General features: G+C 39.2%; 1 protein-coding gene across 1 annotated transcript; it reads right to left on the bottom strand.

The window, feature by feature from the left end:
* Positions 1–269: 269 nt before the first annotated feature.
* Positions 270–8,921, bottom strand: RNFT1 (ring finger protein, transmembrane 1). The gene is made up of 9 exons (XM_054208149.1): positions 8,778–8,921; positions 6,439–6,857; positions 6,033–6,109; positions 5,356–5,456; positions 4,549–4,702; positions 3,329–3,487; positions 2,430–2,495; positions 1,470–1,571; positions 270–1,277 (listed from the first exon to the last, which is right to left on the bottom strand). The coding sequence occupies exons 1-9, from the start codon at positions 8,780–8,782 to the stop codon at positions 1,143–1,145; spliced, it is 1,218 nt and encodes a 405-aa protein (XP_054064124.1). The 5' UTR covers positions 8,783–8,921; the 3' UTR covers positions 270–1,142.
* Positions 8,922–11,757: the final 2,836 nt, after the last annotated feature.

The raw sequence follows: 11,757 nt of genomic DNA, 5'->3' as shown, positions 1-11,757 counted from the left end.
GTGTTTTTTTTTTTTTAGTCTTATCTGAATAGCAAGGTGAAAAAAGACAAGCAGGAAAAAAAAGTAAGATTGCAATAAGTTAGCTCTATAATTAGCATAAAGACTAGTCATGAATAAGTTGTAGCATTTGGAGGCTTTTTGGTTTTCAGAGACATTAGTTTAACAGGAAAAGTATACCTAGCAGTGAGCTGTTGTTACGTGCTTACGCGTTAAGTTAATACTGAAACAGCAATGACTCTTGTTTCTTTATTCAACATGCACCAAACAAATAGATTTAAATGCATTTATTCTCTCTGATTTTTATGCATACTACAAATTGCAAATATAGTATAAAATAGATTCTCCCCTGTAAGAAATTCTGGTTCCTGTTATGACAAAAATATAGTATTAAAGATTTGTTTTAAAAATACCAACTTTATAAAATGCTGAGTAAAAAACTAACATCAGTGGTTGGTTTATGTATTAAGCCAAAGATCCATTAGAAATCTACAAGAACCTAAAGGGGAAACTTCTTATTCATGTGACTGATCTCCAGGTACAGTGAGAAATAGTTGCTGTTATAGGTGCACGAATAAGAAGCTAATTTCTGTCATCTATTGGGCAAGCATTAGAGGACCTTTAATGCTAAGTGTGACAAGTAGCTCTAATTCTCACTGTAGTCAGGTGTCCTGGTTTGAGGTTCTGATTGGCCAATCCTGCCAAAACCATGACATCCAGAGTATAAAATTTGCTTATAATCTTAATAAAATTGGTAGGTCGACCTTTTGGGTTGAGTCATGTTAGAAGGATAAATACAATTTAATACAGTCTGGAACTCTACTTCAAGTTTTAAATAAAATGCTGAATTAAGAAGTTACTGCAAGAAGCAATGCAGCATTTGTCAAGGACTTGATTGTTTCCTACAAGAACCACAAGAGAAGCAATGCTGGCTTTTCTGCGTTCATTCTGAAAACTTACTTTTCTATACTTAAGAAGGTCAAGTTAACATTTTCTGCACTGTTTTAAATACTAGAACATTTCATAGAAGCATGATATCTAGAATTTGGAAACTCGTTCCTTGTGCCACCTACAATTTAACCTGCAGTAAACTGAAAAACCTTAGCTTGAACAAACAAACTGTAAAACAAGTTGTTTGACATGCTTTAGAAAATCTGTAGATGCATAGATGTGGCTCCATCCTTCCACTTGTTAACATGGTCTGAAATAACAGTTCTGCAGAGTGGACACGTTTTTTCTCTATTAAACCATAAAGAGATGCATTCTTCACAAAATGTGTGCTGTAATGAAAAGAATGAGAACTTAGAGCTTCTAAGCTCTTCCATTTATAAGACGGTATATTATTTGCATAGCCTGATTTCTAAAAATAATCAGAAGACATACACTCACTAATCTAACTTTCTGTTGTTTTGTTTACCAGTTTAAAATATTCTTAAGTTTGCAAAAAAAAAATTCTGATTATGTGTTATTACCTGGCAGATAAGCAGAATAGGCTTCTGAAATTCAGCTTGGCAGATGGAACAAATTTCATCCGATTCAGAACACTGTCTCTTGCTAGCTGGTACCCCATAGTGCTGTAAAACAAGGTATTTTCAGCCGAAATTAGTTTTGAGGGAAGGGGGAAAGCCAAAACAAAACACAAAAATACCAGGACAGAAAGGAATTGGGAATAAGGGCTGCTATATCAGGAAAACTATTCGAATCCCTAATCCAACGAAACGTTGCTAAGTTTTTTAATAGTTGTCTTGGGGCCTAAAGCTTATGAGTTCCCACTTATCCTGCTGGCTAGTTAGTATCTTCCCCTGATCACAATTACTGGAAAAATCTGTAGCAGTTTTATTTTAACAGTGACCTCTGAGCAAAACACTGTCTGGAGTTCCAATTTGATCAAGACACCACTTAGAATTAAGTGCTCTATTATACTTCTAGTTCATGACACTGAGTTCCAAAATCTTCTATACGTTTTACTGTGTGAATAGCAGACTCCAAACAATACCTCTTACTACAGAGACAGATTATCTAGAAACTTGCAATTCTAGCAGAAGCTACTTGCATGTCAATTATTTTGGCAAGCATCAATTCTCACTATGTTTCAGCATAAAGGTTTGCCCACATCCAACCAATATTTATTCCAGTTAAAAAGTAGGAAGCAGGACAAAAAGGGGTCTGTTATTTCACATATGTTTATCTGAAGAGGCATGCAGATTTTTTTTTTTGTGGGGTTTTTTGTTTTGTTTTGTTTAGCTGACACTGTAATCACATAATAAATTCAGACTGGGAAATGGGAGAACAAGTATACAGGGTTTACTTTAAAAAAGCAGTTGTCTATTACTAGAATGATACAAACTATTATAGGAATGAGGTATTTAAAAAAGAAGTCTTTTCATGTAAACTGGGTTTATTGTTTTGTCATAAGAGAATTCAGTACTCACTGGTCGTGTACAGAATATCCGTAGGACCTGTCTGAAGTTTCTCAACTGTCCAAAAAAGCTCAAAAGCTGAAATGGGAAAGAAAACCTGAGTTACACTTAATATTTTTCTCTGTGAACTAAAAAGCTTCCAAGCTTTTGTGTAGATTCCAACACTAGAAGTGTCACTGCTAGTTTGATGTTGGCAGGAGCATAAGCACAGCCATAGTTCCGACTAGCCCTATTTTAGTTGCTTAATATGTAACCAAATTAAGACTCTAGCCTTAAGTTTTTTCCCAGTAGGTGTCTGTTCTTTGAAAGAAAAAGCGTTGAGGTTCCGAAATGAAGCACTCGAATGCAAATATACTAGCATTACTATCACATATGCAATAGTCTTTAGAGGTATAATTAAGATACCTTTGCATTATAAAGTATTTTTTGTTTTCAAAGCCAAACTCGGACTGAGTCTGGTTACATCTGGGGCAGATTAGCTCTCTGGTGAAGTAGACAGCCAGCATGAACACTTGCTTAGCATCACACAGGATACCCTAGTACAGAAGAAATCTAGTTTCCTCGAAAATGCTGATTCTTTTAGCCATTAAATTTACCTTTATTTTTGCTAGCTTTCTTCCTCAGTATCTGGTAACAGTCTTACCAATGTCTGACATGAGGGGACCTCTACTAACAGTGTTCTTTGCTATACAAACCCAATCCATTCCCAGAACAGGTGCAGGAAAAATAAGATTTAGTGCCCTGAGCCAGTATTCCTATCAGTTTCGGAAGGCTGTGTCAGTTAAACTGAAGCATCAACTTGCAAGTCAGTTCAAACACAGGGGAACAACTGGAAATGTGTTACTTTATGTGCCTCTAACCGTCCAGTGACTACTGTAAAATAGTTTGAGAGGAATGTAAAGCTTACGTACTTTTAGGATGAGGTAGAGAAGGCCCAACAATATCCCAAGGGTCAATCCTAGTACACTGTCCAGCTCCCCATAGCCAATAAGATAACGGAACCAAACTGGTATGGGGACAAACATACGGTAATACTGGCAGAGTTCTTCTAACAGCATGTACCAGTAGCCCTAAGCAAGACATGCAAAGGAATCGCTCAAGATTTAAAACACAAAGGATTTTTAAAATATAGAGAAAAGATGCATTGTTATTCTTTTGAGTAACTTCCTCTTGAAACAACTAAATATGAAGCATGAAAAAGAATGAAGACCAGATGCTGAGTCTCACCACAACTGTACAAATAACAATAACACAATTGATTGCTGTACTGCAGAAAATCAAAGTAATACGCTAAAATAGGATTGCTTTGTCAGATGCCTACCTACTTAACAGTGCTATCAGACTTTATTTCATAAGCATTAGAAAATAAAATAAAAGCTACATGAAAAAGGAAGACAAGACAAATCTGGTCATATAAATCAGCCTGTCATTAGCAGAGTTGTATCCTGCAGGGCCCGTTCTTTTATTAAAAAACATAAATTACAGATTGTTTTCCTGTAAATGTTATTTCATGCATGTGTAAGAAGCCTTATCTTGTGATAATGAACTCCTACATAGGATGGGATAAATACCCCACCAACCAGTATAGGCTTCTGTGAAAATTATTGAACTTCACTGGTTTGAGGAATTAAGTTATGAATCAAATTCACTGATCTGACACAAATACTGCTTATGTTTATTAACAAAAGGAAAATTCAGAATTATTTTGTGAAGAGACAGAAAAAAACAGCTGTTTGCATGTGCAGATCTTAAAATCTTCCCATGTCAGTTACTGTTGAGCACGTAAAAAATTTACTGTGCTTCAGTTGCTCTGTGCTAACCGCCTGTATACACGTTCTTACATTGCAGCAAATAAAAGGTTTCTTCATCCCCCCCACTTAAGAGACAGAAATAAACCCATTTATCCAATGACATAATACAAGCAATTGTTTCAGATCAGACTGTAAACCTTCCTTAGCACCAAGCAGGGAAAAGCGTGAAATCCACAGGGTTTTCTCACCCATGGTGTAGTGGTAGATTATATACGGATCTTTAATTAAAAAGACTTTTCTCTGGGCAGAATTTAATAATTAGCTCATTTTACGATAAAGGAATCTTCATAAGGAAGCAAAAATATAGCTTGTTTCCTTACCTTGGACTTAAAGGACATCATAAAAGAAGGCACCAAGAGAATAAAGCACTTGAAGCCCATGAAGAGGAATTTCAAAATAAAGTCTGAGACTCCCACAATCCAGAGTACCTCCCAGAAGTTCATAAAATCCACAGTAGGGCTTAAGAAGATTAAGCTACAAAAAGAATTATCAGAAGTTACTGGAGCACCCTATTTAGAGGAAAGCGTAACCAGAGATTATCACGGCAGGTTTAATTAAAAAAGGAAACCTGGTTTACACAGAGGAAAAATATTTGTTAAGAAAGTGAACTCTTTATTGTAAATTGATCATTTATGATCGGTGACAACCTTTCCATTTTTGAACCTTCTTTCCTGTGTCTTCACCACAACGCCCATCCTCTAGAGACAGGCTTTCTCTACCGTTTTAGCAAAACAGCCTCTGGCTGATTTACAGCCAAGACAGTAGCTACAGGATGGTAAGGGGAAAAAAAAAATAAATTGGAGAGATAAACTCCATAGAGCCCCAGAATGCCATATTCAGTAGTCCGAAGGCAAGGAGGCAGGGTCAAAGCTAGGAATCAAACCCAGGTACGTTCCCCATGGTACAGTAGTGCCATTAAGCTGAGTATGGGGTCTAATCTTGCAAATTCCAACATACTGTTTTTAAGGACAGCACCTGTTCAGTTTGGCAGAAGAAGACGAATGGAGATTAAAATAAAAAGAGAAACCAATGCCACAATTAAAGAAAACCAGCAGCAGCCCAGATAAAATGTTCCCAGTTAATATTTAAGTAATTTATGTTGTGAGTAGAGATGTTCCTCTGCTTACCTGTAATACAGTGACTGAGAATGAAAGGTGTAATACAAGAGGAGAGATGATCCATTTAGGTACACTAGTAGCCAAGCACATTGCAACTTGGAGCACCGTTCCTGTAAGATCATTGTAAAGACGTATTACAGTCCGTATCTCAATGTCTTCAATATACCTCTGAAGCACTAAATCTGCTGCAGCTGAACAGAGTATGACTACTAGAGGATTTTATCTTCAGGCCAAATAAAATAGGAGAACTCAATGGAAAGGTAAAGCAGTAATTTTAATGTTTTCGACATAGCAATTTCTATGCGTATCGAGGTTTTTTCTAAAAACGCAACCAAAACCCACCCCACTCTAAAGAAACAACAAATTTTCCTTTGGGACTGCTATTTGATTCCACAAATATAGTTAAGAAGTTCTTCCATAAATGCAAAAAGCTTTTATCAGTTGAAGTGATTTCAATATTCAAAGGCAGAGGGGGGAAAAAACCCTCTTTTTGAATTTTGCAAACCTTACTTATCTGAGCAGCTCTACACTGTACGGAAGCATTGAGACTTTACTTCCATCTTGAAACCATGACACCTAATATTATTAGGTAAATAAACAGTATCTCCATTCACATTTCTTTCAAAAATTGATGGATAGAAGTCTTGGTTAACTTAGAGAAATTTGTTGCATAGGGTGATACTTACTCTTAGAAAAACCTGATTTACTATGCTTTTGTTTGCATACATGTAAGTTGTTAGCAGCCCAATTCCAAGAGAAATGCCTATTAGGAGAAAAGGGTCAGTTATACACAAGAAAATAAAAAAAAAAAATTACCGAACTGGGTTAAAAAAACAGCCATTTCTAATACGTCTTTGTAATTACAATTAATAGCTCAGACTATCAAGCCAGAATAATTAAGCACATTGTACATATGCCAGGAAAGGAAACAGAAGCCACTGAAATGTAGTTTAGTAAATCTCCCTTTCTGATGAATAAAGCAAATAAAAATAAAGCTAAAAATAAATTGAATTATATTTCAGGCACGGTTATTAGTATATCTCTTTGGGGAAAGGGATCTGTTCTCTCAGACCTTATTTTGTTATACTCTACCAATTATATGCTGCATGATCAGTTTGACACACAGAATCAAGATATACGGCAGACTTTTGTGCAGCCACTGGAGGAGGTATCTGAGCTCTGAGAGGGAGCTGCCCCCGTGTTCCTCCGAGTCTGGGGTGGAATCATCGAGCCCCACTGCTTCGCTGTGGGCATGTCCATGTGAGCGACTTTGGGAACCTGGCCTGGAATGCCGGGAACTTGCGTTTTCTCTGGCTTCTCCCACAGCAGAGTTCAGCTGTATACGAACGTCGCCGCTGTGATGGCACGAGCTCTCTCCTGACAACCTCGCTGCGTGGGCGCTCTGAGAAGATGAAGAGTCATCACCACTCCCTTGGATGTTGTGGAGATGACTGCAATTTTGTTGCATGCTGGGATTTTTTTTCTGGTCCAGATTCTTGCTATTTTGTCTCCTAAAGTAGGATATAAAAAGTTACAGTTGAAGGAAGAGAGAATTAGTTCAGGGTTAAAAAAAAAAAAAAAAAAAAAAAAAAAAACCAAACAAAAAAATCCCCAAACAAAACCCATAAAAATACTATAGCTTGTACTGAGTGATTGCTTGCATGATTTCTGACAGATACCGTCTGTCTTCAGTCTGAAAACTGGCACGCTGGGTTTGCACCGTCTCTCCACGGGGCAACTTACTTTTTGCCATATTAAATGACTTCCTTTCATTCCTGTGCAGATTTTCTAGCCTGCAGTGAACCTGGCTGCCTTAGTAAAATCTAAAGTTGCTCCAGTGTAAATCAGAACAGCCAAAACTGCTGAATAGGAGACCAGCACAAGCTTGTACAGAAGAGATCTCAGAAATGCTGCATAATTTCACAAAAATAGTAACAGTAGTAGGCCAAAGAAGGAGCAAACAATGATGGGAAGGAAGCAAAGAGTGCATTTACATGCATCCATAAAATGGTAAGCATTTGTTCAGACAAGTCTCATCAAAAGCCAGTGCGTGCTCAAAATTGAGGGCCATTATGAGATTAACAAGATTATCCTGTCTGGGTAAGTGAGCAGAACCAGGTTAGTCCATTTTGTAAAAAGCATTTAAAAGAGCCGGGACCATCTGGTCTATAGGTGAAAAAAGAAGTGCAGCCAACAAGCAGTAACCTAACAGTGAGACCACCCAAGCCAGGTCTTATTTATTTGTCCTTTGGCTTCTTTCTGTTGTCTTCCTGGACAGTTTTTCACTTCTGTGTCAGTCTTTACATTGCTCAAATAGCGTTCAATCTACTTCGCTGGACTGGTGTGACATGAAAGTAATGATTTTGGAGAATGCTTTGCATCTGGCACAATACTTGTCGCTAGTGAATAGTATTATTGAAACATTAGAAATTTTATTATAATCCTTTTTCTATAATTCAGACTCTTCCAGATTCCTCTTTGAAATTATTTTTTTTCCAAATCTTAGTGTTTATACCCAGCTAGTTTCATTGGGGATGCAAAAAGGTTAAAGCAAAATTGGTTTTGCACAGCATGAAGTTTTTAATGTATTTGCACAAACCTAGAATTATTTAGCCTTTAAATTTGAGATTATATTAGAAGAGTAAATTGCATCGATTTAAAAAATGAATACAGGAACTTACTACCATTTAGAAGCGCTGCTGCTGCTACTACTATATTTTTGTTGGCCAAAGATTACATCATACTTCAATCCAGCCAAAATTCACGTTCTGTAATTTTATGCCCGTGAATAAAGCAAATAAACTGGAGATACTATTGATTTGGGTGAACAGCATTACTCCATGTGTCTGCAAGACCCGGACACGACTGATGTTTTTAAAAGGAGGGGAATAATAATAATAAAGTGATCTCATTAGCGCTCTTCAGCTCGTGGTTTGGGGCCTGCTTCTGCAAAAAACTGACAGTTCGGTGTTGAAAAAAAGTGAGCGATCCCATTGTTCGAGTAAGGCGGCTTCCCCTGGCGCTCTGCCTAACAAACTTTCAAGTAACTAAGTTATTAAACGGGATTTCAAGGCGGCGGACGGCTTCCAGAATGTCTTCCCCCCTCCCTAACGAGATAAAATAAGCCCTTTGATAAAGGCACTTCTCCAACGTTTCCCGTCTCTTCCTGGCCCGCTGCTGGCTCCCGCCGGGCCGCGGCGGCCTCTCCCGGGCTGGGCCGCGCCACCGCCGGAGCCCCCTCAGCGACAGCGGGACGGGCTCTGCCGACGGAGGGGCCCCGCCGGCCTCCACAGGAGCCCCGGCGCAGGGAGGGGGTGACCCTGGAGGCGCGTCCCCGCTTCCTTCCCCGCCCCGCTGCGGGCTCCGAGGGGGAGCGGCCGGCGGGGAGCCCTATTTCCCGCCCTCCCCTCGCTCCGGCCCGGCGGCAGTACCTCATCAGGCGGCCGGCATCTCCCGCCCGCCGCCGCTGCCCAGGCCGCGGCCGCCCGCCGCCTCCATCGCCGCCGAGGCCGAGTGGGTGGGAGAGGGCGCGGCGGGGGGAGGAAGAGGAGGAGCCGTGAGAGGAGGAGGAGGAGGAAGGCTCCGAGCTCCGGGTTGCTCTGACAACGGGCGGCCGCGGCTCGTCGAGGCCTTCAGCCCGTCAGGGGACTGGGGGACGGCCGGGGGGGCGCCCTGCGGGGCGATGAGCGGGGCTCGCCTCAGGGCCGGGCCCGCCAAACGCGGGGAGGGGGCGAGCGGGCAGTGGTTCCTGTTGCTTTTTATTTAGAGCCTCAATTAAAATTAACCTGGGAAGGCAATAATAAAGAAGGAAATTAAGAAATATATAAAAAATATATATATATACATACTGTAGTAGTATTATTTCCCGGTGGCGATTAGTGCTCACCGCAGGGAAGTCCTGCTGTCTGGAAATTGGCTTTGCCTCCTAGGAAACCTGAGGAAAATGCTGCCCTAGTTAATGCTGCTGTAGCTCTTAGGAGAAGCTTGAAATTAAATAGATACAGGGTTTTCTTTCAAAATATGCTCTTGAATAAATTAGTTTGCATCCAGAAATGGCATCTGTTTTCCTTGGCTGAGACATTTCTCTAAAAGTGTTTAGGTATGCAGCTCACACTTAAACCGGTGCCTAATATCTGAAAAGTTTTGAAAATCAGTTCTGTGTTGTTCTGAACTAAAACAACAGGAATACTGTTTTAATTCAAAGTTTTAAGTACAGAAATGCTGGGGGGTCAGTAACCCTGGGAGAGGGAAAGGATGGGCACTTAGACATCAGATCTCATGAGGTGAAAAACCGCGTTTGGAAGAGCTGAGCGGCCTGGTGTTCAGTAACGCATACCATCTAAGCATAAACCTTCTCTTTTATACTTGAGGAAGAAGCTGAAAACACTGGAAGCGTCTCTGTTTCTGTTGGAGGTAGGTTTTGAGGAGGCATCTGAAGCAATTTGGTCTACTTTTATGAGGTTTTGGGAACCTGTATCGAGAATTTCTTGACTGGAAACTTCAGACTTCATATCCTCTGCATTTCACTTGGGCTGTGACTGATACATTGGAAGAAACCTGGGCTAATTACTACAGATACACTGAAGTATTGAACAAACCCACAAGCCTCCTCTTCCTGTAGGCCCTCTGAACTCAGAAGACCTAATTTGTACAGTACTTCTGCCTAATTATCACAATACTGATCAATAGCAGCACGAATGCAGGCTTTAGATGCTCTCCTGGAAGCACTCTATGACTTAAATGACTATATCCCCATCCTTCCAAAGATAACACAAAACTGTTGTGTTTGAGTTATGCTATGCCATATTGTTCATTCTCTTACTTTTTGCTCAGTTAGTCGTTTGCATAGTGTTTGGATTATGAAGGACAATGTGAAAAATCTTAATTTGATTCTCAAATCAGGAAAAGCAATTATAATTTTTTTTTTTATTTTTAAATAGTATTTTATGGTTGCAAATTATGCATGCCTTCTGTACATTACTTGGAAGTGTATAAATATAAAAGTCTCGTTCAGCTGTTTCTTTTTTATAATTATAAAATGCATTAAAGTACAAATGTAGTTTTAAATCAAAGTTGTTCACAAACTGTTTCTCATTGTTACATGCACTGGAAATATGAAATTAATTCGTGGCAGCTTATTAATCAATAATGTTTGCTCATGCAGGTCACTTGCTGATTTATCTCCAATTCACGGCTCATTAGAAGGTACGTAACTCTTCAGTGATGTTGTTATTTAACAGGTATGTTTTCATGGTGCTGTTAATGAACTCTGGATTTAGTAACTCCTGACACAAGAAATATTTCAGAGATTATTAACATAAAATCGGGAATCTGTTCCCATGGGTATTGCATAGATTAGGTCACGTAATACCTAGTAATAAATTTACTAATCTGTATTTTGGACTCTTCTCCTAGGGTGCCCATAAATTTCATAAATTTCATGCAGACAGCTGAATTGGTGTGCTGCTGTGTTTTCAGCTGTGCATATATATATATATATATATATATGCTTAGATATAAGTATCCCAGACTTTCTCATCCTCCTAGGTGTAGGTGGTACCTCCTTAATTGAATGCTATCAGCACATTTCATCAGCGTATTCCTGCTTTGCCTGTAGTTGTTAAATGCCTGGGACAATACTGTAACAAACACTGATGCTCATGGAACTCTGCTGGTGATGCCCTGGCAGCGCAATGCTTACCTTTTCAACAGTTACACTGTACTAAAAGTTGCTGAGAGCTGGTTCTATATGTAGAAATATTAGAAGAAAATATTTTGTATCCTAGCCCTAATTCCCGAAGGAGCTCTGTAGAAGCCTTCCTGCAAAGAACAATTTAAGGGATTGCAATCTTCATCCTTTTTTCCTCATAATAAACCGTTATATTGCTATTTTTCATCAGAAGGTGTGGGAGAAACTAGTCCTTGAAAATTATATGTATAGCAGACATCTTTGGTGAAATTTAAAGGAACTGATCTCAGATATATGGAAAGGAATTGTAGTTAATGATATGATAAAAAATTGTTTCCTTGCAAGAGTCTGTAAAATAGCAGAATGTCCTGAATATTCAAAGGCTTTATTGGTTGTCTTCATTCTACACAAAATGTTACTTGAGTATGGAAGACTTTTGCAAAATTAAGGGTGTTTAATTTAAATTGTTTGAAGGATTTGAAAGCCTTGCCAGGAGCCTCAAATGACCTTTAAAATTTGAATGCTTCCTGAGCTTTGAATGCTTAATCTTTTTAAAACCAGCTTTTGCGTTTATACAACCTTTACTTCAGTTTGAATTTTGAGCACAAGAAAACAGCTCCTGTGCTCCCATATTTAAGGCACTGAAGAATAGAGACCAGTTTTGAAAACTCATCACTGGACTGATGGCAAAGGAACGTGAATTTCACTGTGGAAGTCTGATC

This window comes from Rissa tridactyla, chromosome 7 (genome assembly GCF_028500815.1).
Source record: "Rissa tridactyla isolate bRisTri1 chromosome 7, bRisTri1.patW.cur.20221130, whole genome shotgun sequence".
Taxonomy (NCBI): domain Eukaryota; kingdom Metazoa; phylum Chordata; class Aves; order Charadriiformes; family Laridae; genus Rissa; species Rissa tridactyla.
Note: the sequence above shows the minus strand (reverse complement) of the source record. Positions and strands in the feature narration are given on the sequence as shown.

What these genes read in the sequence shown, in the direction of transcription:
- RNFT1 (XM_054208149.1), bottom strand. An exon ending in GATCATGCAGCATATAATTG is followed by an intron (nt 6,110 to 6,438) that starts GTAGAGTATAAC and finishes TTCTCCTAATAG; the next exon opens with GCATTTCTCTTGGAATTGGG. An exon ending in TTCTCTACCTCATCCTAAAA is followed by an intron (nt 2,496 to 3,328) that starts GTACGTAAGCTT and finishes TTCCCATTTCAG; the next exon opens with CTTTTGAGCTTTTTTGGACA.